Source organism: Trichomycterus rosablanca, chromosome 27, assembly GCF_030014385.1.
Source record: "Trichomycterus rosablanca isolate fTriRos1 chromosome 27, fTriRos1.hap1, whole genome shotgun sequence".
Classification (NCBI taxonomy): Eukaryota; Metazoa; Chordata; class Actinopteri; order Siluriformes; family Trichomycteridae; genus Trichomycterus; species Trichomycterus rosablanca.
The window spans coordinates 5,766,431-5,793,103 of record NC_086014.1 but is presented as its reverse complement, the minus strand read 5'-3'; the positions used below and the strand labels follow the sequence as shown (position 1 = coordinate 5,793,103).

Genomic DNA, 26,673 nt, shown 5'->3' with positions numbered 1-26,673 from the left:
TTGCATGTATACATGACACATTTATATGTGTAATTGACTGGCAATCTGTCCAAGGTGTTTCAGACCCACCGCAACCATGACCAGTATACAGTCTGAGCAATTGAGGGTTTAGGGCCCTGAGGACAGTGGTAGACTAGTGGGTAGGGTTTTTGGCTATCAACTGAAAGGTTGAGAGTTCGAATCCCAGCTCTGCCATGCAGCCACTGTTGGGCCCTTAAGCAAGGCCCTTAAGCCTATCTGCTCCAGGGGTGCCGTATGATGGACCCTGCACTCTGACCGCAGCTTATAAACAACCTGCACACCTGTATATGTATATGACAAATAAAGGCATTCCTTCATTCATTTATTGCTCTAGGGCCCAACAGCAGCAACCTAGCAGTGCTGGGGCTTGAACTAGCGACCCTCTGATTACTAGTCAGGTATTTTAACCATTTATTCATACAACAATTAATGAATGAATGTTGCCTTAAAAAGGTACGTCATTTTGTGACCATATATTTTTGACATGCAGAACCTTGCTTAAGCTTTTTCCTCTTTTTTAGTTCTGTTTTTAACTTGCTGCTCCTCTTGAGTAACTGTTGCATATCACATATAAACAAGTTTTTCCTCATGTGTCTTATTTTTACTAGAGACTCCAATCATGCACCTGAGTGTGGTCCTGGCCCTGTTGCTGCTCGGTGTTAGTCCGGCTCAGAGTCGTTCTTTAAAGGTGAGCCTTGTCTAATAAAGCTTTCTTGTTCTTTACTGTTGTGTTGTCAGTAAATAATCTCACTGTATCTTTATTTTACTTTATTATTTAGGGTGTAAACCAAACACACCATGAAGAAGGCTCCGGTGATACGGGTAAGCAAGAAGGTCCTGGGTTCGATTCTTAAATGGAGAGGTCCCTTTCTGTGTGGAGTTTGCATGTTCTCCCTATGTCTGTGTGGGTTTCCTCCAGGAGCTCCGGTTTACTCCCACAGTCCAAAGACGTGCAAGTGAGATGAATTGGAGATACGAAATTGTCCATGACTGTGTTTGACACTTAAGACTTGAACTGATAAATCTTGACAACCTTTATACATACACTGATCAGGCATAACATTAAAACCACCTCCTTGTTTCTACACTTACTGTCCATTTTATCAGCTCCACTTTGTAGTTCTACAATTACTGACTGTAGTCCATCTGTTTCTCTGCATGCTTTGTTAGCCCCCTTTTCATGCTGTTCTTCAATGCTCAGGACCACTACAGAGCAGGTATTATATGGGTGGTGTCCGCTCTATTAGACACTCCTACCTAGTTGGTCCAGCTTGTAGATGTAAAGTCAGAGACGATCGCTCATCTATCGCTGCTGTTTGAGTCGGTCATCTTCTACACCTCCATCAGTGGGCACAGGACGCTGCCCATGGGGCGCTGATGGCTGGATATTTTTGGTTGGTGGACTATTCTCAGTCCAGCAGTGACAGTGAGGTGTCCATCATAATTGCAGTGTCTGATCCACTCATACCAGCACAAGACACACTAACACACCACCACCATGTCAGTGTCACTGCAGTGCTGAGAATGATCCACCACCTAAATAATACCTGCTCTGTAGTGGTCCTGGGAAAATTCTGACCATTGAAGAACAGGGTGAAAGCAGGCTAAAAAGGTATGTAGAGAAACAGATGGACTACAGTCAGTAATTGTAGAACTACAAAGTGCTTCTATATGGTAAGTAGAGCTGATAAAATGGACAGTGAGTGTAGAAACAAGGAGGTGGTTTTAATGTTATGGCTGATCGGTGTATATCCAATTATCAGATCACTTCCTCTACTCTGTCTGTATCACGCCCTGATCTCCATTATCCCGTCCTGTTGTGCACACAGAGGTCGTAATTGCACCTCGTCATGAGGAATCCTCTCATTGGATGGTTAAAAGTCAAAATCTTGTCTTTAACAAGGTGTCACTGTTGGACCCTTGAGCAAGAAATAATTTCTTTGTAATGTAATGTATTGTACTGTACATGAGGAAGTTGTGTTACTTTGTTTTTGTGTAGCAATTTTATAAAGTAAAAATGAGACTAATGGCTAAATGATGTTTATTCTCTACAGCTGACAGCAGTGAGGAGGATTTCTCTGTTTCTTCCATAATTGAAAGAGCCAACAAGAAGATTGGTAAGACGTAACATAAATGTCATGTTATTTATAAATATGATTTTATTCTGCTAGCTGTGATGAGTTGTTTTAGGTAAAATATGCTAGCACATCAGAGCTGGGATTTCGAATACATCGTATACATCGAGTCTTACCTCTGCCATCCGGCTGGGCTGGGCGGCTGCATGAACAACGATTGGCTCTTGTTCACAGGGTATGATAAAGCCGGATAGTGACTCCTCATAACTGAGCGAGTTACGACCTCTGCTGGCTGGTTGATGGCGTCTGCACAGGGTCGAGGAATAATGCTGATCAGGGTGTGGCTCTCCGTACACAAAGCTGATCTGCATATGAACTCGCCTCGTGCAGGTGAAAATATGCAGTCGGCTACTGCTCACGTCGGAGGGGGCGTGTGACTCGCACTCCTCAATTGGGGTGGGGGTCAGCACCAGTAGAGAGGAAGCATAACGCCATTGGATATAAATTGGACATATATATATATATACAGCATATATACTGTATGTATACATGCTAGCTACACTGGCTCTTTTTATTGCATTGTGTTGCTACTTGGTAGTTCATTCCTAATTCGTTCTTTTCTTGTGTTGCACAGGTCAGGCTCCAGGAGATCCAAAGCTCATGTTTGGTGATATTGTTATGCATACTGGCTTTCAGAATGCACACCCGTGTATATTCAGTGGGTGCATGTGGCCCAAATACTCGGATGGACGTGTCTATGTGCCTTACGCCATTGCTAATCATTACTGTAAGTTAAAACTATTATTTAAAGGCTTTAAGGCTTTAAAGCATTATTATTGCATCTTATGACGTGGCTATTTTTCTTCTACAGCGTATCCTGAAATAGCCACTATTGAAAGAGCTCTGCAGTCCTTTGCAAGAAGCACCTGCATTCAGTTCGTACCACGGTCGAGAGAGCCAGATTTCATTTATATTCAGTCACTTACCGGGTAAATTCTTTTCGTCTTTTTGCACATATGACCTGTTTTATTCACACAAGTGCACTGACAAAAATATGTCTTAACAATTTATGGAAGGGGATTCCACATTTTTAAAAGGAAAAGAGATCAATATATAAAACATACAGCTTAAGACAAAATAATTACATATATTTGTTAGAAACATCTATTCAATGGCAGTCTTAAAATGTGGAATTCTGGGCCGCTCAGGTGGCGCACCAGAGCTGGGATTTCGAATACATCGTATCGGACCTCAGCTCTGCCATCCGGCTGGGCTGGCGGCCACATGAACAACGATTGGCTTGTTGTTCGGGATGGGATGAGCCGGACCAGGGTTCCTCATTTCTGGTGCAATCAGCAATTTCTGGCTGATTGATGGCACCTACGCAGAGTTGGGGATTAATGCTGATCAGGGTGTGGCTCTCCGTGCACAAGGCTGATCCACATATGAACTCACCTCGTGCAGGTGAAAAGAAGCAGCCTAAAGAAAAAAATACCATGGAGGGTTGGAGGAGGGGTTTATTTGATCTGATTCCTGCTCTCTTTTACAGGTGCTACTCCCGTGTTGGTCGAACAGGTGGAATGCAGACTTTGTCTTTAGCTCGGCATGGCTGTATCTATCATCATGTGATCCAGCATGAACTCCTCCATGCTCTCGGATTTGTCCATGAGCATTCTCGCAGTGACCGTGACAATTATGTCCGAATCCACTTAGAAAATGTCATTCCTGGTGAGTGAAATTCGAAACACTTTAATGTACTTACTTTTTAAGTGGACATCAATGATCCCACATTTACCGTTTTGGTCAGAGTTAGACTGGTGTCCTGTGGCTGGAAGTAAAGGCCTGTGTTTTACAAAAGCAAGAAAAAAAGCTGTAAATACAATGTTTGTTCAATTATAATTATATACTTAATGTATTAACAGGCCAAGAACACAACTTTGACAAAATCCAAACAAACAACTTGAACACCCCATATGATTACAACTCTGTCATACAGTATGGCGGGTAAAATTTTTGTTTACTAATATTTTCAAAATTGTTTGAAACTGTTTGTTCTGGGTTTTTTTTTGTTTTACTACGTCACAATGGGTGATTTTTGTAGCAAAATAATTGCATAAACATGTAACATTTTAACATGAAAAGCCACAATGTTAACCAAAAAAGTTGGTAATGTGATCTGTTTTGTCGGTCCAGGCTGTTTTTCTCCAGTAATCAGAGGCCTACCATCATCCCTATTCCAGACAGCAGCGTTCCGATTGGACAAGCCACTCAGATGAGCCACTATGATATCCAACGTGTTAACAACCTCTACTGTTAATATGTTTGTTTTAAAGGTATCAGTATAATAGCTGTTTTTTGTATACTGTATACTATACTATACACTGATCAGTCATAACATTAAAACCACCTCCATGTTTCTACACTCACTGTCCATTTTATCAGCTCCACTTACCATATAGAAGCACTTTGTAGTTCTACAATTACTGACTGTAGACTGTACTGTCACAGGGCCACTACAAAGCAGGTGTTATTTGGGTGGTGGATCATTCTTAGCACTGCAGTGACAATGACATGGTGGTGGTGTGTTAGTGTGTGTTGTGCTGGTATGAGTGGATCAGACACAGCTGTGTCCACTTACTGTCCACTCTGTTAGACACTCCTACCTAGTTGGTCCACCTTGTAGATGTAAAGTCAGAGACGATCGTTCATCTATTGCTGCTGTTTGAGTCGGTCATCTTCTAGACCTTCATCAGTGGTCACAGGACGCTGCCCATGGAGCACTGTTGGCTGGATATATTTTTGGTTGGTGGACTATTCTCAGTCCAGCAGTGACACTGAGGTGTTTAAAAACTCCATCAGCATTCCAGCACAACACACACTAACACACCAGCACCATGTCAGTGTCACTGCAGTGCTGAGAATGATCCACCACCTAAATAATACCTGCTCTGTAGTGGTCCTGTGGAGGTCCTGACCACTGAAGGACAGCATGAAAGGGGGCTAACAAAGCATGCAGAGAAACACATGGACTACAGTCAGTAATTGTAGAACTACAAAGCTTTTGTGTGAAGCAACAAGGTGGTTGTAATGTTATGGCTAATCAGTGTATATTTGCAAACTGTAAGCATTTACAATATATGGACAAATGTATTGGGACACCCCTTCTAATTATTAGAGTAAATGTTAACGTGCAATAAATCATTTATATAAAGGAAAAATACACTGTATGCTTCAAACGTTGCAGAGGGTTGAAGTGAATGAAATGGGATGTCCAACAAGCTCGTGGTCAGGTGTCCAAATACTTTTGGCCATATTGTTTGTTCTCTGTTGGTGAAGGGCTTTATACATATTTATACAATCCTCATATTGTGCAAAATGTGCATTCTGGTTTGTAAAGAGCCTTCAGTGGTCAGCAAAGCAAATCCAGTATATCAAATTCATGTAATACGAACTGTAAGCATTTACAATATATGGACAAAAGTATTGGGACACCCCTTCTAATTATTAAATTCATGTGTTTTAGCCACAGTAATCGCTAACATGTGCAATAAATAATTTATATAAAAGAAAATATACTGTATGCTTCAAATTTTGCAGCAACAGTTTAGGGATGGACCTTTCCTGTTCCAACAAAGCAAGCTGCACAGATCCCTGACCTCCCACAGTGCCCAGCCATACAAATGCTCTTTTGACTGAATGGCCACAAATTGAGTCGCTCATAGAGGTTGAAGTGAATGAAATGGGATGTCCAAAAAGCTCATGGTCAGGTGTCCAAATACTTTAGGTCATATAGTTTGTTCTCTGTTTAGCAGCACACTTAGCTATAAGTAGCTCACTTAGCTCGGAAAAGTACCAGAACTTTTTACCATTTTCTGTTTTGTCAGGAAAATCCTGCAATAAGCCTCAGAAACTGCCTCAGAATGGTGGCGCACACTCGAAGTCCGACGAAAACCACAAACTAACCGTCTTTTTGTTAAATAAATCTTTATAATGTCCATTTTTGTTGAAATAAAAAAACAAAAGTTCGCTTTAGCGCGTTTAGCATCCAGTAAGCGAACACCAGCTGTGCGCGCGCTCGAACCTGACTCCAACCTGCTCCACGCGCCAGCTGCGGCACGCGTAAAAGCGTCAATACAAACACCAACGTCCTGTACTGACTGACCTGTCCAACAGTGGCTATAGGCACCAGGGCACCACCACAACAACCACACCACAACCAGAGCACAATCAGAAAAAGTTGGGACAGCATGGAACGTGCAAATAATAATAAAAAACACAGAGTTTCTTACATTTACTTTGACTTTATTTCATTGCAGACAGGATGAACCTGAGATATTTCATGTTTTGTTTGGTCAACTTCATTTCATTTATTAATAAACATCCATTCCTGCATTTTAGGCCTGCAACACATTCCAAAAAAAGCTGGGACAGTAAACCATTCTTTCTGCAAACACGTCTTGTGTAATGTGTAACAGTATGGGGTCGTTGTCCTATTTTTGGTTTCAAAACTCCACACATTCTCTATTGGGGGCAGGTCAGGACTGTAGGCATGAACCTGATATAGCTTTGGAATGTTAAATGTTTAATGTTTAATGTTTTTGATCCCTCAGGAGGTGAAATGCGGTAACCTGAGGCTGGACGCTGAAGCCAGAAGTCAGCACGTATGAAGACCTTTCTCTTGGTGTCCAGCACAACATTTCTAAAGCTGTAAAAATCAATAAACAACTGTAATAAGTTGTGTCTCAGTGTGTGTGATTGTTATTAGGTCTTTAGTATATGCATGTCTCTTCCAAATTTCCTTGAGTCTACATTTACATTGATGGTATAGAGATGATGTTTTATGTGGCACCTTGGCAGTAGGTGGGACTTCACTAGGCCTACTTGAAGCTAACACCACCCACCTAATCAGCTCTATGTATCTTTCTTTTTTAGTAATTTCATTATCCTTGTTCCAAAATCTAATAGTGGAGTACAGTTCTGTGTGGACTTCCAATGAATCAATTCTGTTGAGTCCAAATCTGATTCACACCTAATGTCTTGGTTTGGTTAGGTGCTGCTCATTTGTATACAACACTGGATTTGATTATGGGCTGTTTCATAATCCCCTAGGTGACATGTGTCAAACGTCATTTTATGTGGCCCGCGAGAGCTTAAAAGACGTATGATTGTCTTAAAGTACACTGTAACTGCATCTCCCACAATGCATGCTGATTTGTGACTGCATACAGCCACTAGATCACAGTGTTTCCACATCAGCATTTAACTAAGGCGGTTTTCCAACAAGTGATGTTGAGAAATATTTACAAATAATCCCAAAATGTGCAAGGAAAAAAAATTTAAGCAAAAGGAAGAGAATTTAATGAAAGATGAAACTGTGTATGTGGTAAAGAAGACAGTATAAATATACCATATAAATTTAGCCTCCAAGAAAAACAACAAATATATGCACATGTGAAACCATAATGCACATGTGGCCCTCTGTGAAAATAATTTTGACACCCCTGGCCTAGGTCCAAGTAGAAAACTTCTACTGCACTAGCCCGCCAAGATTTTGGGGGCACTGGCCATATGGCTGTAATGTTTTGGCTGATATATAGTGGTGTATACCAGTGTTTCTCAACCTTTTTTCAGGCGCCCTTTAAAAGTATACAAAATCTCAAGTTACATATATATATAGCGGCTCCCAGAGGCGCGACTCGGTTCCTTTTGTTCATTTTAAAGAGTCGTTCAATAGAATCGGATCGTTCGCGAACGACCCATCATTATCAGAATATTTTTGACGGCACCCCTGACGAAGCCAGACGCCGGTTGAGAAAGGCTGGTGTACACAATGGTTTTAAAATAGGATACAGAAAATGCATCTTCCCCGTTCCATTTTGTTTACTTTTATTTAAAATAAAAAAAGTGTTATACAGTATGTAGCCATAAGACACACCACATTCTTCTTCATAACTAAAGCACAGTGAACATTATGTTTAATAATAATAAATTACATTTAAAGTAGTGATTTCTAAGTAGGCTGCTTTTAAAGCGGTGATGTTAGACCTTTTTTTTCACAGCTTTGCTTTTCTTACGTGTAAATGATTTCTTTCGAATAGGCAGCGTGTTCCCAGGGATGGTTTTCTGTTTGATGAGAGTCTCTGAGACAGCTGGCACCTGATGATGCACCTCAGCTTCATGAGATGAAACGGGAGGATAATCTGATCTGATCACCTGTTGATAAATATTAAAGTTAATCATTTTTGGTAGCTTTTATTTGCATTTTTAACAAATTTCCAATCAATCTAGTCGTATCCAAGTACACGATTGCATTACTCTTCTTCTCGACCCCTGATTGAGAAGAGAGAGACTCACACACGCCCCCTCCGACACGTGCGCTTTATCCGACTGCATCTTTTCACCTGCATGAGGTGAGTTCATATGCGGATCATCTTTGTGTACGGCGAGCCACATCCTGATCAACGCATTATTCCTCGACCCCGTGCAGGCGCCATCAACCAGCCAGCAGAGGTCGTGATTGCATCAGTTATGTGTTCTCAGCCAATCATTGTTCATGTAGTTGCCCAGTCTGCCGGATGGCAGAGCTGAGTTGCGACCTGACCCGTCGAAATGATAATATGGTAGCTTTAAATAAAAACTGTTTTGTCAGTGGCAAATTAGAATGCAGTCTGGTAAAATAATGGAAGTTTTACCTTCAAACTGGGACATGATGTAAAATCCAAATGAGTACTGTAAGAAACAAAGAGATTTTAGTTCAATTTGTGTGTGTGTGTGTGTGTGTGTGTGTGTGTGTGCGTGACTGCTGTTTTAAAAAAAAATCATATTCTAGGTCAAATTAATGAAAGTCATACAGACTGACCATAACCCTGTGTTAGCCGCAGATCTGTATATAGTGCAGAGGTGAGTTTAAAATTAGGGCGCAGGGGTAGTGCACTCAAGGGAATTTCGTTCCTGCCTTTGGCCATATAAAACAATAAGTGTTCAGAAATCAAACATTTGAGGTATAAAACTTTTTAAGGATCTTTTTATTGTCTCCATTTAACAGAAACATGATGTTCCACTCTTTACTCAGTTCACTGCTAGCAAGTACTGTTCATGCCTGGTTTGAGGGTGGACCGAACCATTCATGTAAATAAATCTTTTGTCATTTTAAAATTAAATATTTAATTAATGATGACAGTTATTCATTTAATATTGCAAAAAAATGCACATGATTTTATTTTGCAAAAAACCCTAATAATGTAATAATTTTTAGGTCACTAAAAATCGGCCCCATAAAACCCTACACAGTGCACCTATCTGTGTGTCTGTGTGTATGCGAGACAGAGAAAGATAGTGAGTGGGTAAATCATTTTTATGTTTACAGGGGGCAAATACTCATCTTGCACAATATGCACTAACTCACTCACTCACTTTCTTAACCGCTTATCCAATTAGGGTTTTGTGTGTGTGTGTGTGTGTGTGTGTGTGTGTGTGAGTGTGTGTCAAACATTTTTTGAGCTTCTAACTGTACTTTTAAATTCTAGCATTTAAAGTCCAACCCTATTTTAATAGCCACAACCTTTCCGAGTTCAGTAACTAAGAAATCAAACACTCAGTATATCAGAAAAGCTCAAAAGAAATTAAATGATTCATTTTATTCATTCAATCACTTTATCCATGTTGATGTTGTGGTGGGTACAATTCATCAGACAAAAGGCAGAAAGCACCACAGACAGGTCACCAGTCTATCACAGGGCAGACACACACAGAAAGGACCCTGGCTGTCTAGTTGGGAAATCAAACCCAAGTCTTTCTTGCTGTGAGGCAACCGAGTTACCAACTGCGCCACCATGTCTACAAGTGGTTGAGTAATAATGTTGTTCTGCTATTTACCTTGTATTCATGATTTTAAATAACTTTTGTAGTTTTTATTAAACTTTTTAAATAAATTTTTAAATCACCAGCTATTAGTAAGTTGTGCAGCCAGTTCAATATTTTTCATATCAGTACATTCATGAATTCCCAGTTATATTCACAGCATATTTATGGTTTGGGGTAAAAACGTTAAGATTTGGAAACATCAAGGCCTCTGTGGAGGGAAATGGGCGCACATTTCAGTAATGCAGCGTTGCTAAAAGTTCTCAGAAATGTTTCAAAACTGAGAAATTCTAACAGTCGATCAACCGCCAGATTAAGTAAAAGGACGCATGTCTGTGTCTAACATTTAATTAAAAAAATTATTAATGTATTTATTTTTACCAAGGGTTGATCCTGATCAACTGCTAGCCAATGCAGGGCTTCGGCCACCCACCCCCTTTCAACCGACATACCCAGTTATGTCTGTGTAGATGCCCGGCTGGCAGATAGCACTGAGATCTCAGCAATACTGGTCTAGCATAATAGAACACTGCGATTATGTATATTATATATCTATTATCTATATTATAAGTGATTAATCTGAAATCCACAGAGCTATGTTTATTAAAGATCACTGTAACCTTGGTTAGTATAGAAATGTTTACTTGATAAAACATCACTGATATAGCTGGGACCCTCACTGCTGTCAGGTTGATTCCAACACCTGGTGACCATAAGGATAGTGTTTCACTAAAACATTTTTACCATGTAAAATATTATTATTATAGTAAAATGTTCTAATATCTAATATCTAATTGAATATCTCAAATAATAATAATATCTCAAATTAATAAATTTGCATTCATTTCAGTCTTTATAATTGAAAGCAATGTCAAATCATAAGTTTACGTTATCTTAACATTTTGCACCAAGGGGGCTGGAGGGTTGCATGTATACATGACACATTTATTTGCACAGGTAGAAGATTCCCATCACTTGAATACTATGTGGAATAGCAGTAGCTTTATTATGCTGTTGCTACTAGTCACTAACACAGCGACACCCAGACTGCCAGGGTCTTTTCTGTGTGTAGTTTGCATGTTCTCCCTGTGTCCATGTGGGTTTCCTCCCACAAGACATGCAGTCAGACCAACTGAAGCTACTAAAAACTGCCTTAGTGTGAGTGTACAGTATGTGAGTATGTGTGAATGTGTGTGTGTGTATAAATATGTGTAATTGACTGGCGATCTGTCCAAGGTGTTTCAGACCCACCGCGACCATGACCAGGATCAAGCGGTAATAAAACCAACAATTACATTTGAATTGTCAGCATTTAGCTGATGCTTTTATCCAAAGCGACTTACAGTACTAAGACAGTATACAGTCTGAGCAATTGAGGGTTTAGAACCTTGGGGACAGTGGTAGACTAGTGGGTAGGGTTTTTGGCTATCAACTAAAAGGTTGAGAGTTCGAATCCCAGCTCTGCCACGATGGACCCTGCACTCTGACCCCAGCTTATAAACAACCTGCACACCTGTATATGTACAGTGGGGCCAAAAAGTATTTAGTCAGCCACTGATTGTGCAGGTTCTCCTACTTAGAAAGATGAGAGAGGTCTGTAATTTTCATCATAGCTACACTTCAACTATGAGAGACAAAATGAGAGAAAAAAATCCAGGAAATCACATTGTAGGATTTTTTAAGAATTTATTTGTAAATTATGGTGGAAAATAAGTATTTGGTCACCCACAAACAAGCAAGATTTCTGGCTCTCACAGACCTGTAACTTCTTCTTTAAGAAGCTTTTCTGTCCTCCACTCGTTACCTGTATTAATGGCACCTGTTTGACCTCGTTATCTGTATAAAAGACACCTGTCCACAGCCTCAAACAGTCAGACTCCAAACTCAACCATGGCCAAGACCAAAGAGCTGTCGAAGGACACCAGGAAGAAAATTGTAGACCTGCACCAGGCTGGGAAGAGTGAATCTACAATAGGCAAGCAGGTTGGTGTGAATAAATCTGTGGGAGCAATTGTAAGAAAATGGAGGACATACAAGACCACTGATAATCTCCCTCGATCTGGGGCCCCACGCAAGATCTCATCCCGTGGGGTCAAAATGATCATGAGAACGGTAAGCAAAAATCCCAGAACTACACGGAGGGACCTGATGAATGACCTGCAGAGAGCTGGGACCAAAGTAACAAAGGCTACCATCAGTAACACACTACGCCGAGAGGGACTCAAATCCTGCAGTGCCAGGCGTGTCCCCCTGCTTAAGCCAGTACATGTCCAGGCCCGTCTGAAGTTTGCCAGAGAGCATATGGATGATCCAGAAGAGGATTGGGAGAATATCGTGTGGTCAGATGAAACCAAAATTGAACTTTTTGGTAAAAACTCAACTCGTCATGTTTGGAGGAAGAAGAAGAACCCAAGAACACCATACCTACTGTGAAGCATGGGGGTGGAAACATCATGCTTTGGGGCTGTTTTTCTGCAGAGGGGACAGGACGACTGATCCGTGTTAAGGGAAGAATGAACGGGGCCATGTATCATGAGATTTTAAGCCAAAACCTCCTTCCATCAGTGACAGCATTGAAGATGGAACGTGGCTGGGTCTTCCAGCATGAGAATGATCCCAAACACACCGCTCGGGCAACGAAGGAGTGGCTCCGTAAAAAGCATTTCAAGGTCCTGGAGTGGCCTAGCCAGTCTCCAGACCTCAACCCCATAGAAAATTTGTGGAGTCCGTGTTGCCCAGCGACAGCCCCAAAACATCACTGCTCTAGAGGAGATCTGCATGGAGGAATGGGCCAAAATACCAGCTACAGTGTGTGCAAACCTGGTGAAGACTTACAGGAAACGTTTCACCTCTGTCATTGCCAACAAAGGTTATGTTACAAAGTATTGAGTTGAACTTTTGTTATTGACCAAATACTTATTTTCCACCATAATTTACAAATGAATTCTTTTGAATGATTTTTTTTCTCATTTTGTCTCTCACAGTTGAAGTGTACCTATGATGAAAATTACAGACCTCTCTCATCTTTCTAAGTAGGAGAACTTGCACAATCAGTGGCTGACTAAATACTTTTTGGCCCCACTGTACATGACAAATAAAGGCATTCATTAATTCATTCATTTATTGCTCTAGGGCCCAACAGCAGCAACCTAGCAGTGCTGGGGCTTGAACTAGCGACCCTCTGATTACTAGTCAGGTATTTTAACCATTTATTCATACAACAATTAATGAATGAATGTTGCCTTAAAAGGTACGTCATTTTGTGACCATATAGTTTTGACATGCAGAACCTTGCTTAAGCTTTTTCCTCTTTTTTAGTTCTGTTTTTAACTTGCTGCTCCTCTTGAGTAACTGTTGCTTATCACATATAAACAAGTTTTTCCTCATGTGTCTTATTTTTACTAGAGACTCCAATCATGTACCTGAGTGTGGTCCTGGCCCTGTTGCTGCTCGGTGTTAGTCCGGCTCAGAGTCGTTCTTTAAAGGTGAGCCTTGTCTAATAAAGCTTTCTTGTTCCTTACTGTTGTGTTGTCAGTAAATAATCTCACTGTATCTTTATTTTGTATAAGGGTGTAAACCAGACACACCTTGAGGAAGGCTCCGGTGATACGGGTAAGATGTTCGAACTTTAATTTTACTAACTTCGCCTCACAGCAAGAAGGTCCTGGGTTCGATTCCCAGATGGAGCGGTCCAGGTCCTTTCTGTGTGGAGTTTGCATGTTCTCGCTATGTCTGTGTGGGTTTCCTCCGGGAGCTCCGGTTTCCTCCCACAGTCCAAAGACGTGCAAATGAGATTAATCGGAGATAATTGAACTGATAAATATTGACAACCTTTATACATACACTGATCAGCCATAACATTAAAACCACCTCCTTGTTTCTACAGTCATTGTTTATTTTATCAGCTCCACTTACCATATAGAAGCACTTTGTAGTTCTACAATTACTGACTGTAGTCCATCTGTTTCTCTGCATGCTTTGTTACCCCCCTTTCACCCTGTTCTTCAATGGTCAGGACACCCACAGGACCACTACAGAGCAGGTATTATTTGGGTAGTGGGTCATTCTCAGCACTGCAGTGACACTGACATGGTGGTGGTGTGTTAGTGTGTGTTGTGCTGGTATGAGTGGATCAGACACAACTGTGTCCACTCACTGTCCACTCTATTAGACACTCCTACCTAGTTGGTCCACCTTGTAGATGTAAAGTCAGAGACGATCGCTCATCTATTGCTGCTGTTTGAGTTCGTCAACTACAGTCAGTAATTGTAGAACTATGAAGAGCTTTCATATGGTAAGTGGAGCTGATAAAATGGACAGTGAGTGTAGAAACAAGGAGGTGGTTTTAATGTTATGGCTGAGCGGTGTATATCCAATTATCAGATCGCTTCCTCTACTGTCTGTATCACGCCCTGATCTCCATTATCCCCTGTCCTGTTGTGCACACAGAGGTCATAATTGCACCTCGTCATGAGGAATCCTCTCATTGGATGGTTAAAAGTCAAAATCTTGTCTTTGACAAGGTGTCACTGTTGGACCCTTGAGCGAGAAATAATTTCTTTGTAATGTAATGTATTGTACTGTACATGAGGAAGTTGTGTTACTTTGTTTTTGTGTAGCAATTTTATAAAGTAAAAATGAGACTAATGGCTAAATGATGTTTATTCTCTACAGCTGACAGCAGTGAGGAGGATTTCTCTGTTTCTTCCATAATTGAAAGAGCCAACAAGAAGATTGGTAAGATTATTTATAAATATGATTTTATTCTGCTAGCTGTGATGAGTTGTTTTTAGGTAAAATATGCTAGCACATCAGGGCTGGTATTTTGAATACATCGTATCGAATCTTACCTCTGCCATCCGGCTGGGCTGGGCGGCTGCATGAACAGCAGTTGGCTCTTGTTCACAGGGTAGGATAAAGCCGGATAGTGACTCCTCATAATAATTTGCATATGAACTCACTAGGTGAAAAGATGCAGGTGAAAAGATGCAGTGTGACAGTCTCACGCTCCTCAATCGGGATGGGGTCAGCTCCAGTGGAGAGGAAGCATAACGCCATTGGGTAAAAATTGGACGTGCTAAAATGGGGAGAAAAAGGGAGAAAATGCATATATATATATATACATGCTAGCTACACTGCCTCTTTTTATTGCATTGTGTTGGTACTTCCACTAGTTCATTCCTAATTCGTTCGTTCCTGTGTTGTACAGGTCAGGCTCCAGGAGATCCAAAGCTCATGTTTGGTGATATTGTTATGCATACTGGCTTTCAGAATGCAGACCCATGTACAAAGACTGGGTGCAAGTGGCCCAAATACTCGGATGGACGTGTCTATGTGCCTTACGCCATTGCTAATCATTACTGTAAGTTAAAACTCTTATTTGGCTTTAAAGCATAAAGCATCTTATAACAAGTGGCTATTTCTCTTCTACAGCACAAACTGAAATAGCCACTATTGAAAGAGCTCTGCAGTCCTTTGCAAAAAGCACCTGCATTCGATTCGTACGATGGTCAAAAGAGACAGATTACATTTATATTCAGTCACTTGCCGGGTAAGTTTTTAGAGTCTTTTTGCACATATGACCTTAATACTTACTACCATGATAAAGGCTGTGCACTGACAGAATCTTAATCTATGGAAATGTAGGGAAAAAGTTCATTATATTAAAATAACCAAGGACTTGTCACTTTGTCCTTAATAATTTTCCATTTTTTCAAACAATAAGAATACTTAAACATACAGCTGAAGAGAGGCTGAAAGGATATTTCTTAAGGGTTAAAAATATATATATAACAACTAAGATTATTAATTCAGTAGTGTAGTGTAACTAAAACGTTGGTGTTTGGTCAGTTCCTGACTGCTGACTATGCTGCTCTTTGGTCCTCACAACGTTTTGTGCTTTTCAAACAAAATAAAACCAATAATTAAATCCATAACCATAATTTCTCTTTTTAAACGTCCATGGTTCAACAGCAAATGTCAATGTAGATCTAATATCACTGTTATTTATTCCCATTATAATGATAACACTGGTTACGCCTAGGATCATTGATTTATGATAATGTATGCCTGCCCACTACTGCTGAGATCTGGGGATCCAGGGTTCAAATCTCAGCTGTGTACAAATGTCGGCTGGTCAGTGGACTGAATGGACATGATTGGCTAATGTCAGAGGGTGAAGATGTCACTGTTGTTGTCAAGCCTTTATATAAATAGGAGGGCATCAAAAAGGGCATGCGGCATAAAAACTATGCCAGGTCTAATATGCGGACAAGATGTGCTCTGGTGACCTCTATATATGGGAGCAGCATAAAGAAAAAACTATTGGCTGGATCCACTTTTAATAGCCAATGAGAAATAATGATTCTTTGTAAGCATGGTATACGATCTTAATGTAAAAAAAATACCGTGGAGGGTTGGAGGGGAGCAGTTATTTGATCTGATTCCTGCTCTCTTTTACAGGTGCTACTCCCGTGTTGGTCGAACGGGTCGAATGCAGACTTTGTCTTTAGCTCAGCATGGCTGTATCTATCATCATGTGATCCAGCATGAACTCCTCCATGCTCTCGGATTTGTCCATGAGCATTCTCGCAGTGACCGTGACAATTATGTCCGAATCCACTTAGAAAATGTCATTCCTGGTGAGTGAAATTCGAAACACTTTAATGTACTTACTTTTTAAGTGGACATCAATGATCCCACAATTACCGTTTTGGTCAGAGTTAGACTGGTGTCCTGTGGCTGGAAGTAAAGGCCTGTGTTTTACAAAAGCAAGAAAAAAAGCTGTAAATACAATGTTTGTTCAATTATAATTATATACTTAATGTATTAACAGGCCAAGAACACAACTTTGACAAAATCCAAACGAACAACTTGAACACCCCATATGATTACAACTCTGTCATGCAGTATGGCGGGTAAAATTTTTGTTTACTAATATTTTCAACTGTTTGAAACTGTTTGTTTTGTTTTTTCTGTCCTTTTTTGTTTTACTACGTCACAATGGGTGATTTTTGTAGCAAAATAATTGCATAAACATGTAACATTTTAACATCAAAAGCCACAATGTTAACCAAAAAAGTTGGTAATGTGATCTGTTTTGTCGGTCCAGGCTGTTTTTCTCCAGTAATCAGAGGCCTACCATCATCCCTATTCCAGACAGCAGCGTTCCGATTGGACAAGCCACTCAGATGAGCCACTATGATATCCAACGTGTTAACAACCTCTACTGTTAATATGTTTGTTTTAAAGGTATCAGTATAATAGCTGTTTTTTGTATACTGTATACTATACACTGATCAGCCATAACATTAAAACCACCTCCATGTTTCTACACTCACTGTCCATTTTATCAGCTCCACTTACCATATAGAAGCACTTTGTAGTTCTACAATTACTGACTGTAGTCCATCTGTTTCTCTACATACTTTTTTAATCTCATTCTCAGCACTGCAGTGACACTGACGTGGTGGTGGTGTGTTAGTGTGTGTTGTGGTGGTATGAGTGGATCAGACACAGCAGTGCTGCTGTAGTTATTTAAATACCGTGTCCACTCTATTACCTACCTATTATCTACCTAGTTGGTCCACCTTTTGGTTGGTGGACTATTCTCAGTCCGGCAGTGACAGTGAGGTGTTTAAAAACTCTGCTGTGTCTGATCCACTCATACCAGCACAACACACCACCACCATGTCAGTGTCAGTGCAGTGTGCTGAGCATGACCCACCACCTGAATAATACCTGCTCTGTGGTGGTCCTGTGGGGGTCCTGACCATTGAAGAACAGGGCGAAAGGGGGCTAACAACAAGGTGGTTTTAATGTTTTGGCTAATCGGTGTATATTTGCACTCTGAAAGTTCCTGATCCCTTTAATTTTTTCCCTTTCAGAACATGTGAAGCAGTACTATAAAATCATCCCCTGATCTTTAGTTATTCTTCAAAGCAAATAAAAAATAAAAAAAAACTAAATTGGCTTAAAATAAAGGAAACGGAAAATAACAGCAGTAGCATGTTTGTTGTCTTTACTGACATATTTATTTATACAAAACTCATATTGTGCAAACTAGGGATGTCCCGATCCGATCTCACAGATCGGGATCGGGGCCGATCAAGGCATTTTTAACTGATCGGAAATCGATCATAACCCGATCTTTTCTTTTACGTCAGCATGTCCGCTGTCCAACAGCGGTGTAACGTCTGTAATGCGAGCGTTTCACGAGGCGGTGGGAGCAGAGCTGCGTTCATTACTGTACAATTTTACTGTTTATATGGTGTGTGAGTCGAGGATCACTCCGGTTTACAAAACAATAACTTTTAATCCGAGTATGAAAACTTCAGGACCATAACGTACAGCTTTTACGAGTTTACGTGTTACAAGACTGAACGACATCTCAGGATCAAGCGCTCTGATTGGCTTAGTTATGTAACCGAGCGTCGTAGTGATGCACTCGCTTAATAAAGAAATAAATACACGGTATATTCACTAATTGTCGGGAGCATGTAACACTTTATTAACTTCTTCTGTTCCGAATAGCGGACAGCCAGAGCCGAGCACGCTATCCCATGCACTATGGAAGCCCCAAAGGGTCAAAACACACTCACTTTGCGTAGAAACGTCCATCAAACCATTGTCACAATACAAGCACTTTAAGAACTTCATAACAAAAGAGTGACTTTCCATTTTATTTTTATTCAGGTTTTACTGTAATGCTGTTAAGTAACTTATTTGTTTTTTTATATTCAAGTTAAGCTGCTACACCACTTGTGAGTGGAGATTTTTGTTCATTTTTAGTGCATCACTGCATTAAACAGAATTATGTTCTTTGAATATAAAGTTCAAAGTGAAACTGTAATTATCTCACTTCATTTTTACTACAATGCTGTTTACTTTTTTGTTTACTTTTATTTTGTAAAAGAACATTAAGCAATAGTTTGGATGCAGGCAATTTTTTTTCCTACAGCACTGCAGAGCTATTCAGTTGTTAAACATGTACATTGGATTAATTTGAATAACTGTAATGTAGTTGAAGTGTGCACCGTGTAAACAGTGTTATCCAGTTCTTATCTAGACAATATCTAGAAAATACAAGTATCGGTTTGAGAATCGGTATCGGATCGGGATCAAAATTAAAGATCGGGATCGGGAACAAAAAAACGTGATCGGGACATCCCTAGTGCAAACTGTAAGCATTTACAATATATGGACAAAAGTATTGGGACACCCCTTCTATTTACTGAATTCATGTGTTTCAGCCACAGTAAATGCTAACATGTGCAATGAATAATTTATACAGTCCCTGACAGAAGTTCTGTCGCTTATCCATGTTGTGGAAACAAAAGCTTATAACCTGACTTTAAATTCATCCATTGGTTTTAGAAATGACTCATATGAAAGCTGAAACCCTCCCAAATGAGGTTTAATTTACGAAAATAAATTTGCTTCACTGCAGAAATATTGATCATTTAATGAACACAGAAAGGTCAGATTTTGGCAAGACAAAAGTTTTGTCGCCTTGTCATATAATGCACCCAATCCTAGTTTACAGCCTCACCTGTGCTCACTAACTGATCGGTTAATTAGTGGGTGTGTATAAAAAGAACCCCAGCACCCCAGACCTTCACTTGAACTGCAACTTCACCTCTGACAACATGCCAAAAATCCACCCTGCGACCAAAGCCTTGATTATCAAGAGGCTGAAGACCAGATCCACTGCAGAGGTGGCTGGCACCTTTAATGTGTCTCAGCGTCAAGTACAAAGAATTAAAAAAAGATTTGAAGAGACTGGAGATGTTTTTGACAAGCCCAGGTCCGGCAGACCCCGCAAGACAACTGCTAAGGAGGAACGTTTGTTGGTTAGAAAATCCAAAGCCAGCCCCTCTTCCACTGCAGCAGAGCTCCACCAGGCCTGGTCACCTCAAGTCCCTGTGTCAACTAGAACAGTTTGTAGGATTCTGTCTCGAAATGGCCTCCATGGTCGAATCAGTGCCCAGAAGCCAGCACTAAACAAAAGGCAATTAAAAAAACCACAGCCTGCTAAACGGATGGACGCTGGAAAAGTGGCAGAAGGTGGATTTCTCAGATGAATCTTCAGTTGAATTACACCACAGCCGCCGCAAATACTGCAGGAGACCTACTGGAGCCCGTATGGATCCAAGATTCACCCAGAAAACTGTTAAGTTTGGTGGTGGAAAGATCATGGTCTGGGGTTACATTCAGTATGGGGGTGTGCGAAACATTTGCAAGGTGGAAGGCAATATCAATAGCCTAAAATATCAAGAAGTATTAGCTACCTCTTACATTCCCAATCATAAAAGGGGTCAAATTTTGCAGCAGGATGGTGCTATATCTCATACATCCATCTCTACATCAAAGTTCCTCAAGGCGAAAAAGATCAAGGTGCTCCAGGACTGGCCAGCCCAGTCACCAGACATGAACATCATTGAGCATGTTTGTGGTAGGATGAAAGAGGAAGCTTGGAAGACAAAACCAAAGAATCTTGATGAACTCTGGGAGGCATGTAAGACTGCATTCTTTGCTATTCCTGAATCATTGTCGAACCGCATGGATGCAGTCCTTAAAGCTCATGGAAGTCACACAAAATATTAAATATGGCTCTAATAGCACCACAACTTCATTCACCAATGTTATGAAACATATCTTTGTATTTGAAGTAAATCATTTGTTTGATTTTCACATTACTTTCTGTGGGCGACAAAACTTTTGTCTTGCCAAAATCTGACCTTTCTGTGTTCATTAAATGATCAATATTTCTGCAGTGAAGCAAATTTATTTTCGTAAATTAAACCTCATTTGGGAGGGTTTCAGCTTTCATATGAGTCATTTCTAAAACCAATGGATGAATTTAAAGTCAGGTTATAAGCTTTTGTTTCCACAACATGGATAAGCGACAGAACTTCTGTCAGGGACTGTATAAGGGAAATTATATCCTTCAAATTTTGCTGCAACAGTTTAGGGAAGGCCCTTATCATGTGTCCCAACAAAGCAAGCTGCACAGATCCCTGACCTCCCACAGTGCCCAGCCATACAAATGCTCTTTTGACTGAATGGCCACAAATTGAGTCTTTCATAGAGGTTGAAGTGAATGAAATGGGATGTCCAAAAAGCTCATGGTCAGGTGTCCAAATACTTTAGGTCATATAGTTTGTTCTCTGTTTAGCAGCACACTTAGCTATAAGTAGCTCACTTAGCTCGGAAAAGTACCAGAACTTTTTACCATTTTCTGTTTTGTCAGGAAAATCCTCCAATAAGCCTCAGAAACTGCCTCAGAATGGTGGCGCACACTCGAAGTCCGACGAAAACCACAAACTAACCGTCTTTTTGTTAAATAAATCTTTATAATGTCCATTTTTGTTGAAATAAAAAACAAAAGTTCGCTTTAGCGCGTTTAGCATCCAGTAAGCGAACACCAGCTGTGCGCGCGCTCGAACCTGACTCGAACCTGCTCCACGCGCCAGCTGCGGCACGCGTAAAAGCGTCAATACAAACACCAACGTCCTGTACTGACTGACCTGTCCAACAGTGGCTATAGGCACCAGGGCACCACCACAACAACCACACCACAACCAGAGCACAATCAGAAAAAGTTGGGACAGCATGGAACATGCAAATAATAATAAAAAACACAGAGTTTCTTACATTTACTTTGACTTTATTTCATTGCAGACAGGATGAACCTGAGATATTTCATGTTTTATCTGCTCAACTTCATTTCATTTATTAATAAACATCCATTCCTGCATTTTAGGCCTGCAACACATTCCAAAAAAAGCTGGGACAGTAAACCATTCTTTCTGCAAACACGTCTTGTGTAATGTGTAACAGTACTGCGTCGTCATTGTCCTATTTTTTGTTTCAAAACTCCACACATTCTCTATTGGGGGCAGGTCAGGACTGCAGGCAGGACAGTCTAGTACCTGTACCCTCGTCTTCCGCAGCCATGCCTTGGTAATGTAAAAAAAATCTGGAATTTAAGAGGAATGTAAAAGGAGTTCTTATAGGAAATCAACACGGGCATGGGGAACATGCCAAACTCTATACAGACAGTAAACAGAGGTGGTGAACCTGGTCTTATTCTGGACTTCCAAATATGCATCAGGGATTAAATTGTGTCACAAATATTTTTAAGTTTTATATATACCACACTTGCTTTAGAATATGAGTCCTGGAGACGATCACTGGCGCTGGTCTCTGTCTGTCAGGGTACAACATGTTAAGGTGGCATGAATTAATAAGGGTGTCCTTTCCTGTCTGGCACTCGATGTTTCCAGATAGCTCGGACCCACCGCAATTAGATTTGTTTATGTCTTTGAATCACTTCAGTAAACGGTGGTTCAATGGGTTGAACCGTCACCTCACAGCAAGAAGGTCCTGGGTTCGATCCCCAGGTGGGACGGTCTGGGTCCTTTCTGTGTGGGGTTTGCATGTTCTCCCTGTGTCTGCCTGGGTTTCCTCCCATAGTCCATAGACGTGCAAGTGAGGTGAATTGGAGATACAAAACTGTCCATGACTGTGTTTCAGATTCAGATTCAGATTCAGATTACTTTATTTGTCCCCGAGGGGCAATTTAAAGAGCATAAAGGTAGCTTAAGAGCACACACAACTCTCAAGACACATAACAGCACACAATACAACAAACAGCGTTCACAAATAAGAACATATACAAACTCATAGATGAATTATAAAGTGCATGCATTATTAAAAAGTTGTACTTCATGTAGCCGCATCAGCGCTTATGACTGGTCAGTGTTCAGCATTTAAGAGCTGGACTGCCCTGGGGAGGAAGGTGTGTTTGACATTAAACTTGTGAATTGCATGAATGAATGAATCGTGAGTAATTTACTGTTTTAAGGGTGCAGTTGTAGCTTAGCAGTTAAGGTACTGGTTCAGTAATCAGAAGGTTGCTGGTTCAAACCTCACCCTGCCAGGTTACCACTGTTGGGCACTTGAGCAAGGCCCTTAACCCTCAATTGCTTAGATTGTATACTGTCACAGTACTGTAAGTTGCTTTGGATAAAAGTGTCCGCTAAAATGCTGAAAGTGTAAATGTAAACAACGTTGATGTGAGGCTAGGACCCTGGGAAAGTTGCACCTGCTCTTCCTCCAGTAAGACCATTTACATAAACTTGATAAACGTCGCTTATTGTGCAAACAGGGACTAAAAGTATAAATTTGGTTTGAGGTTGAAGTTGGATCAGTTTCTTCTTGAAATTGAGAGGTAGGTCTCTGATCTCTGCTTATTGTGCTTTGCTGTTAACCCACTATAATTAACTGCAATTTATTTTTTTCCTACAAGTAATGAGACTAATTAGCTAATTTTTTACCTTTCTAACACTCTTAGAATTCTTAAAACGTGCCATAGGAATGTATTTGTATTTCTGATGCTGTATTTATATGTTATTCAAATTACATACATGCAGACATCACAAGCGTATTGTATTTGAACCAGTTAAATAAATGCATTTCATTTAGTCTGTTTTACCACCGCTTTATCCTGGTCAGGGTTGTGATGGGTCAGATTCATTGGGTGAAAGGCAGGAAAAACCCCAGACAGGTCAACAATCTGTCAAAAGGCAAACACACACACACACACAGGGCTCAAACAGGACTGACTGCATGTCTTCAGACTTGTGGAAGAAAACAAACACTGGCACAGGGAGAACATGCAAACTCCACACTCTAAACTAAGCTGTCTACTCTTCTGTCTACCAACACAGAACATTGCCCGTCATGTTGGTGTGGAAGGGAATTGGGGGTCTGCTGGCCCTGTTGCTGGTCTGCTCTGTTAGAGCCAATGAGCAGGTAATACTTACATACACATACATAAACTACGTATCTAAAAGTATGTGGACACCTTACTACAATAAAGTTCTACTACTACTACTACTATGAGCTTGTTTGACAACCCGCTACAAACCATGGGCATCAATATGGCCAGTTGGAACTCTGCTCGAAAGCTTTGTAACTTTAACAGCCTCCACTCTTGTGGAAAGGCTTTCAGGAAGCCATCTGACCTTCTCCACAGCAAACTTACCAAAAACATGCCTTCATGGGGCTCGCTTTGTTCACAGGTTACCATATACCATATAGTTTATTTTCATATAATTTATTTTTATACACATGTTAGCAATGAATGTGGCTTAAATAACTGAACTCAATAACTGAGAAGGGTGTCCACTTTCTTTTGGCCATAAAGTGTCCATACAGAGTTTAAACCCTATCCTGATTGTACTTCTTTTTCCCTCTGTTTGTACCTGCAATAAACAACATCACATCCATCCTGGTAAGTTCAAATACATGCCAAGTTTATATAAATACATACAATATTGGATAATAAAAGCAGTAGCACGAATAAATTACTGACTGTTGTAATGTTTTATGTAAAAGTGGCTTAGGAGTTATCTGTTGGGGATCTGCTGGAGAGAGCGAACAGAGGCATTGGTATGCGCACACACACACACAATAGTCCAGTACAAACACTATTATGTAAAAAAAAAAAAAATAATAATAATTAATAGGAGTGTAGCAAATCAGAGCTGGTAGCTCTGCCATCCGACTGGGCTCGGTGGCTACACGAACAACGATTGGCTGTTGTTCACAGGGTGGGATAAGCCCGACTAGGGTTCCTCATAACTGGTGCAATTACGACCTCTGCTGGCACAAGGCTGATCCGCAAATGAACTCACCTCTTGCAGGTGAAAAGAGGCAGTCGGTACTGCACACGTGTCGGAGGGGGCGTGTCTGCATACGACATCCGCACCAAAACATCAAACTTCCCAGTGCTTATAAATGCTCTTATAAGAAGAAAAAAACACATTGTATGTGAACTTGTTCACTTATTAATTACATATACAGTAAATAGTCTTCAGTGATTTTTCTGTGTGCTAGTTCGTGGTGCTGACGAACCAACAGTTATTGACGATATTGCCGTGGATGAAAAAACTGGCAGAAATGCAGATCCCTGCACCTCAAGCAGCTGCATGTGGCCCAAATCCACCGATGGCAAAGTCTACGTGCCATACGTCATCGCCAACCACTTCAGTACGTCAAAGCTACCGCACACCAAACGATATAATTAATGCACGTGTTGAACTACATTAGTCCTAACCTTCACTTTGTCCAATACCACTTCAGCTTCTAGTGAGCTGCAGGTTATCCAGCGTGGTCTGGACTCCTTTTCTTCAGTTACATGCATTCGCTTTGTTCCACGCTCCAACCAGAGGGATTACATCAGCATCGAGTCTCGCAGTGGGTAAGACCTTTATAGATTATAGATCAGCATAGCCTTAACCTTAATTTAAAAAATAACTGTAATTACATCCATGTGAACAATAATGCTGGTTTTGTTACCACTTTTTACACCCTGCACCTGTTAAATGCAGGAAATTACCCCTTGGAGTCCGTGTGAATGTGTGAATGTCGTGTCCAGGGTGTATTTTCATCTTGCACCCAGAATTAGTGTTTATTTTTTTTACTCACAATTAATAAAACATAACAAAAAAACTCATCCACAGATGCTACTCCTACGTTGGACGCACTGGTTATGCCCAGACCGTGTCTCTGGACCGTTATGGATGTATTTACCATAACACTGTGCAGCACGAGCTTCTCCATGCTCTGGGCTTCAACCATGAACAGTGCCGCAGCGACCGTGACAATCACATTCGCGTTGTATGGGAGAACATTATCGACAGTAGGTCTCAGTATTTACTTAGCATTAATACCTGTTAGGATTTAGACACATTAGATCGATTCATGTTAATAATATTTTGAATGTAATTCTTTCTCCAGGCTATAAGTATGCCTTCGACAAGATTGCCACTCTGAACCAAGGAACTCCATATGACTACAACTCTGTCATGCAGTACCACAGGTCAGACTGAACCACCAATTCATAACGCTTTCATTTTGCATTCCTCGACTCTGCCAGCATTGTTCATGTAGCCGCCCAGCCCAGCCGGATGGCAGAGCTGAGATTTAGTGTGCTAGAGTGGCTTGTAAAGATGATTTTTGGCAGTAGATGGCACCAGCAGATTAATTTGTTCCCCAGAGACTTAATCTCTGTGTTTTCTGTTTTAGAACTGCCTTCTCTAAAAATGGCCAACCAACCATGGTTCCCATTCCAAACAGTAACGTGGCTTTTGGCACTGCTACTCAAATGAGCCAAAACGACATTGCCAGAGTCAACAACCTCTACAAGTGCTGTAAGTACCAAAAAACAAAATAAAGCCATGAACCTGATATAGCTTTGGAATGTTAAATGTTTAATGTTTTTGATCCCTCAGGAGGTGAAATGTGATAACCTGAGGCTGGACGCTGAAGCCAGAAGTCAGCACGTATGAAGACCTTTCTCTTGGTGTCCAGCACAACATTTCTAAAGCTGTAGAAATCAATAAACAACTGTAATAAGTTGTGTCTCAGTGTGTGTGAATGTTATTAGGTCTTTAGTATATGCATGTCTCTTCCAAATTTCCTTGAGTCTACATTTACATTGATGGTATAGAGATGATGTTTTATGTGGCACCTTGGCAGTAGGTGGGACTTCACTAGGCCTACTTGAAGCTAACACCACCCACCTAATCAGCTCTATGTATCTTTCTTTTTTAGTAATTTCATTATCCTTGTTCCAAAATCTAATAGTGGAGTACAGTTATGTGTGGACTTCCAATGAATCAATTCTGTTGAGTACAAATCTGATTCA

General features: G+C 40.6%; 2 protein-coding genes across 2 annotated transcripts; both read left to right on the top strand.

The window, feature by feature from the left end:
* Positions 1-640: 640 nt before the first annotated feature.
* LOC134303847 (high choriolytic enzyme 1-like) lies at positions 641-6,821 on the top strand. Its single transcript, XM_062989298.1, has 9 exons — positions 641-709; positions 801-843; positions 2,076-2,138; positions 2,731-2,883; positions 2,968-3,085; positions 3,646-3,824; positions 4,019-4,100; positions 4,290-4,429; positions 6,707-6,821. Exons 1-8 carry the CDS (start codon positions 641-643, stop codon positions 4,411-4,413), a joined length of 831 nt encoding a protein of 276 aa, XP_062845368.1. The 3' UTR covers positions 4,414-4,429; positions 6,707-6,821.
* Positions 6,822-14,655: 7,834 nt separating this feature from the next.
* On the top strand, positions 14,656-26,370 carry LOC134303846 (zinc metalloproteinase nas-36-like). The gene is made up of 16 exons (XM_062989297.1): positions 14,656-14,693; positions 15,166-15,318; positions 15,390-15,507; positions 16,419-16,597; positions 16,792-16,873; positions 17,068-17,186; positions 17,537-17,539; positions 21,208-21,262; positions 23,690-23,774; positions 24,368-24,413; positions 24,861-25,013; positions 25,107-25,224; positions 25,487-25,665; positions 25,764-25,845; positions 26,052-26,176; positions 26,258-26,370. Coding segments are annotated over exons 2-16 (1,473 nt in total). The 5' UTR covers positions 14,656-14,693; positions 15,166-15,191; the 3' UTR covers positions 26,260-26,370.
* The last annotated feature ends 303 nt before the right edge of the window (positions 26,371-26,673 follow it).

What these genes read in the sequence shown, in the direction of transcription:
- LOC134303846 (XM_062989297.1), top strand. Translation starts at nt 15,192, where the DNA reads ATGTTTGGTGATATTGTTATGCATACTGGCTTTCAGAATGCAGACCCA. An exon ending in TATATTCAGTCACTTGCCGG is followed by an intron (nt 15,508 to 16,418) that starts GTAAGTTTTTAG and finishes TCTCTTTTACAG; the next exon opens with GTGCTACTCCCGTGTTGGTC. An exon ending in TCTGTCATGCAGTACCACAG is followed by an intron (nt 25,846 to 26,051) that starts GTCAGACTGAAC and finishes TTTCTGTTTTAG; the next exon opens with AACTGCCTTCTCTAAAAATG.
- LOC134303847 (XM_062989298.1), top strand. Translation starts at nt 641, where the DNA reads ATGCACCTGAGTGTGGTCCTGGCCCTGTTGCTGCTCGGTGTTAGTCCG. An exon ending in AGAAGGCTCCGGTGATACGG is followed by an intron (nt 844 to 2,075) that starts GTAAGCAAGAAG and finishes TATTCTCTACAG; the next exon opens with CTGACAGCAGTGAGGAGGAT. An exon ending in CTTAGAAAATGTCATTCCTG is followed by an intron (nt 3,825 to 4,018) that starts GTGAGTGAAATT and finishes ATGTATTAACAG; the next exon opens with GCCAAGAACACAACTTTGAC.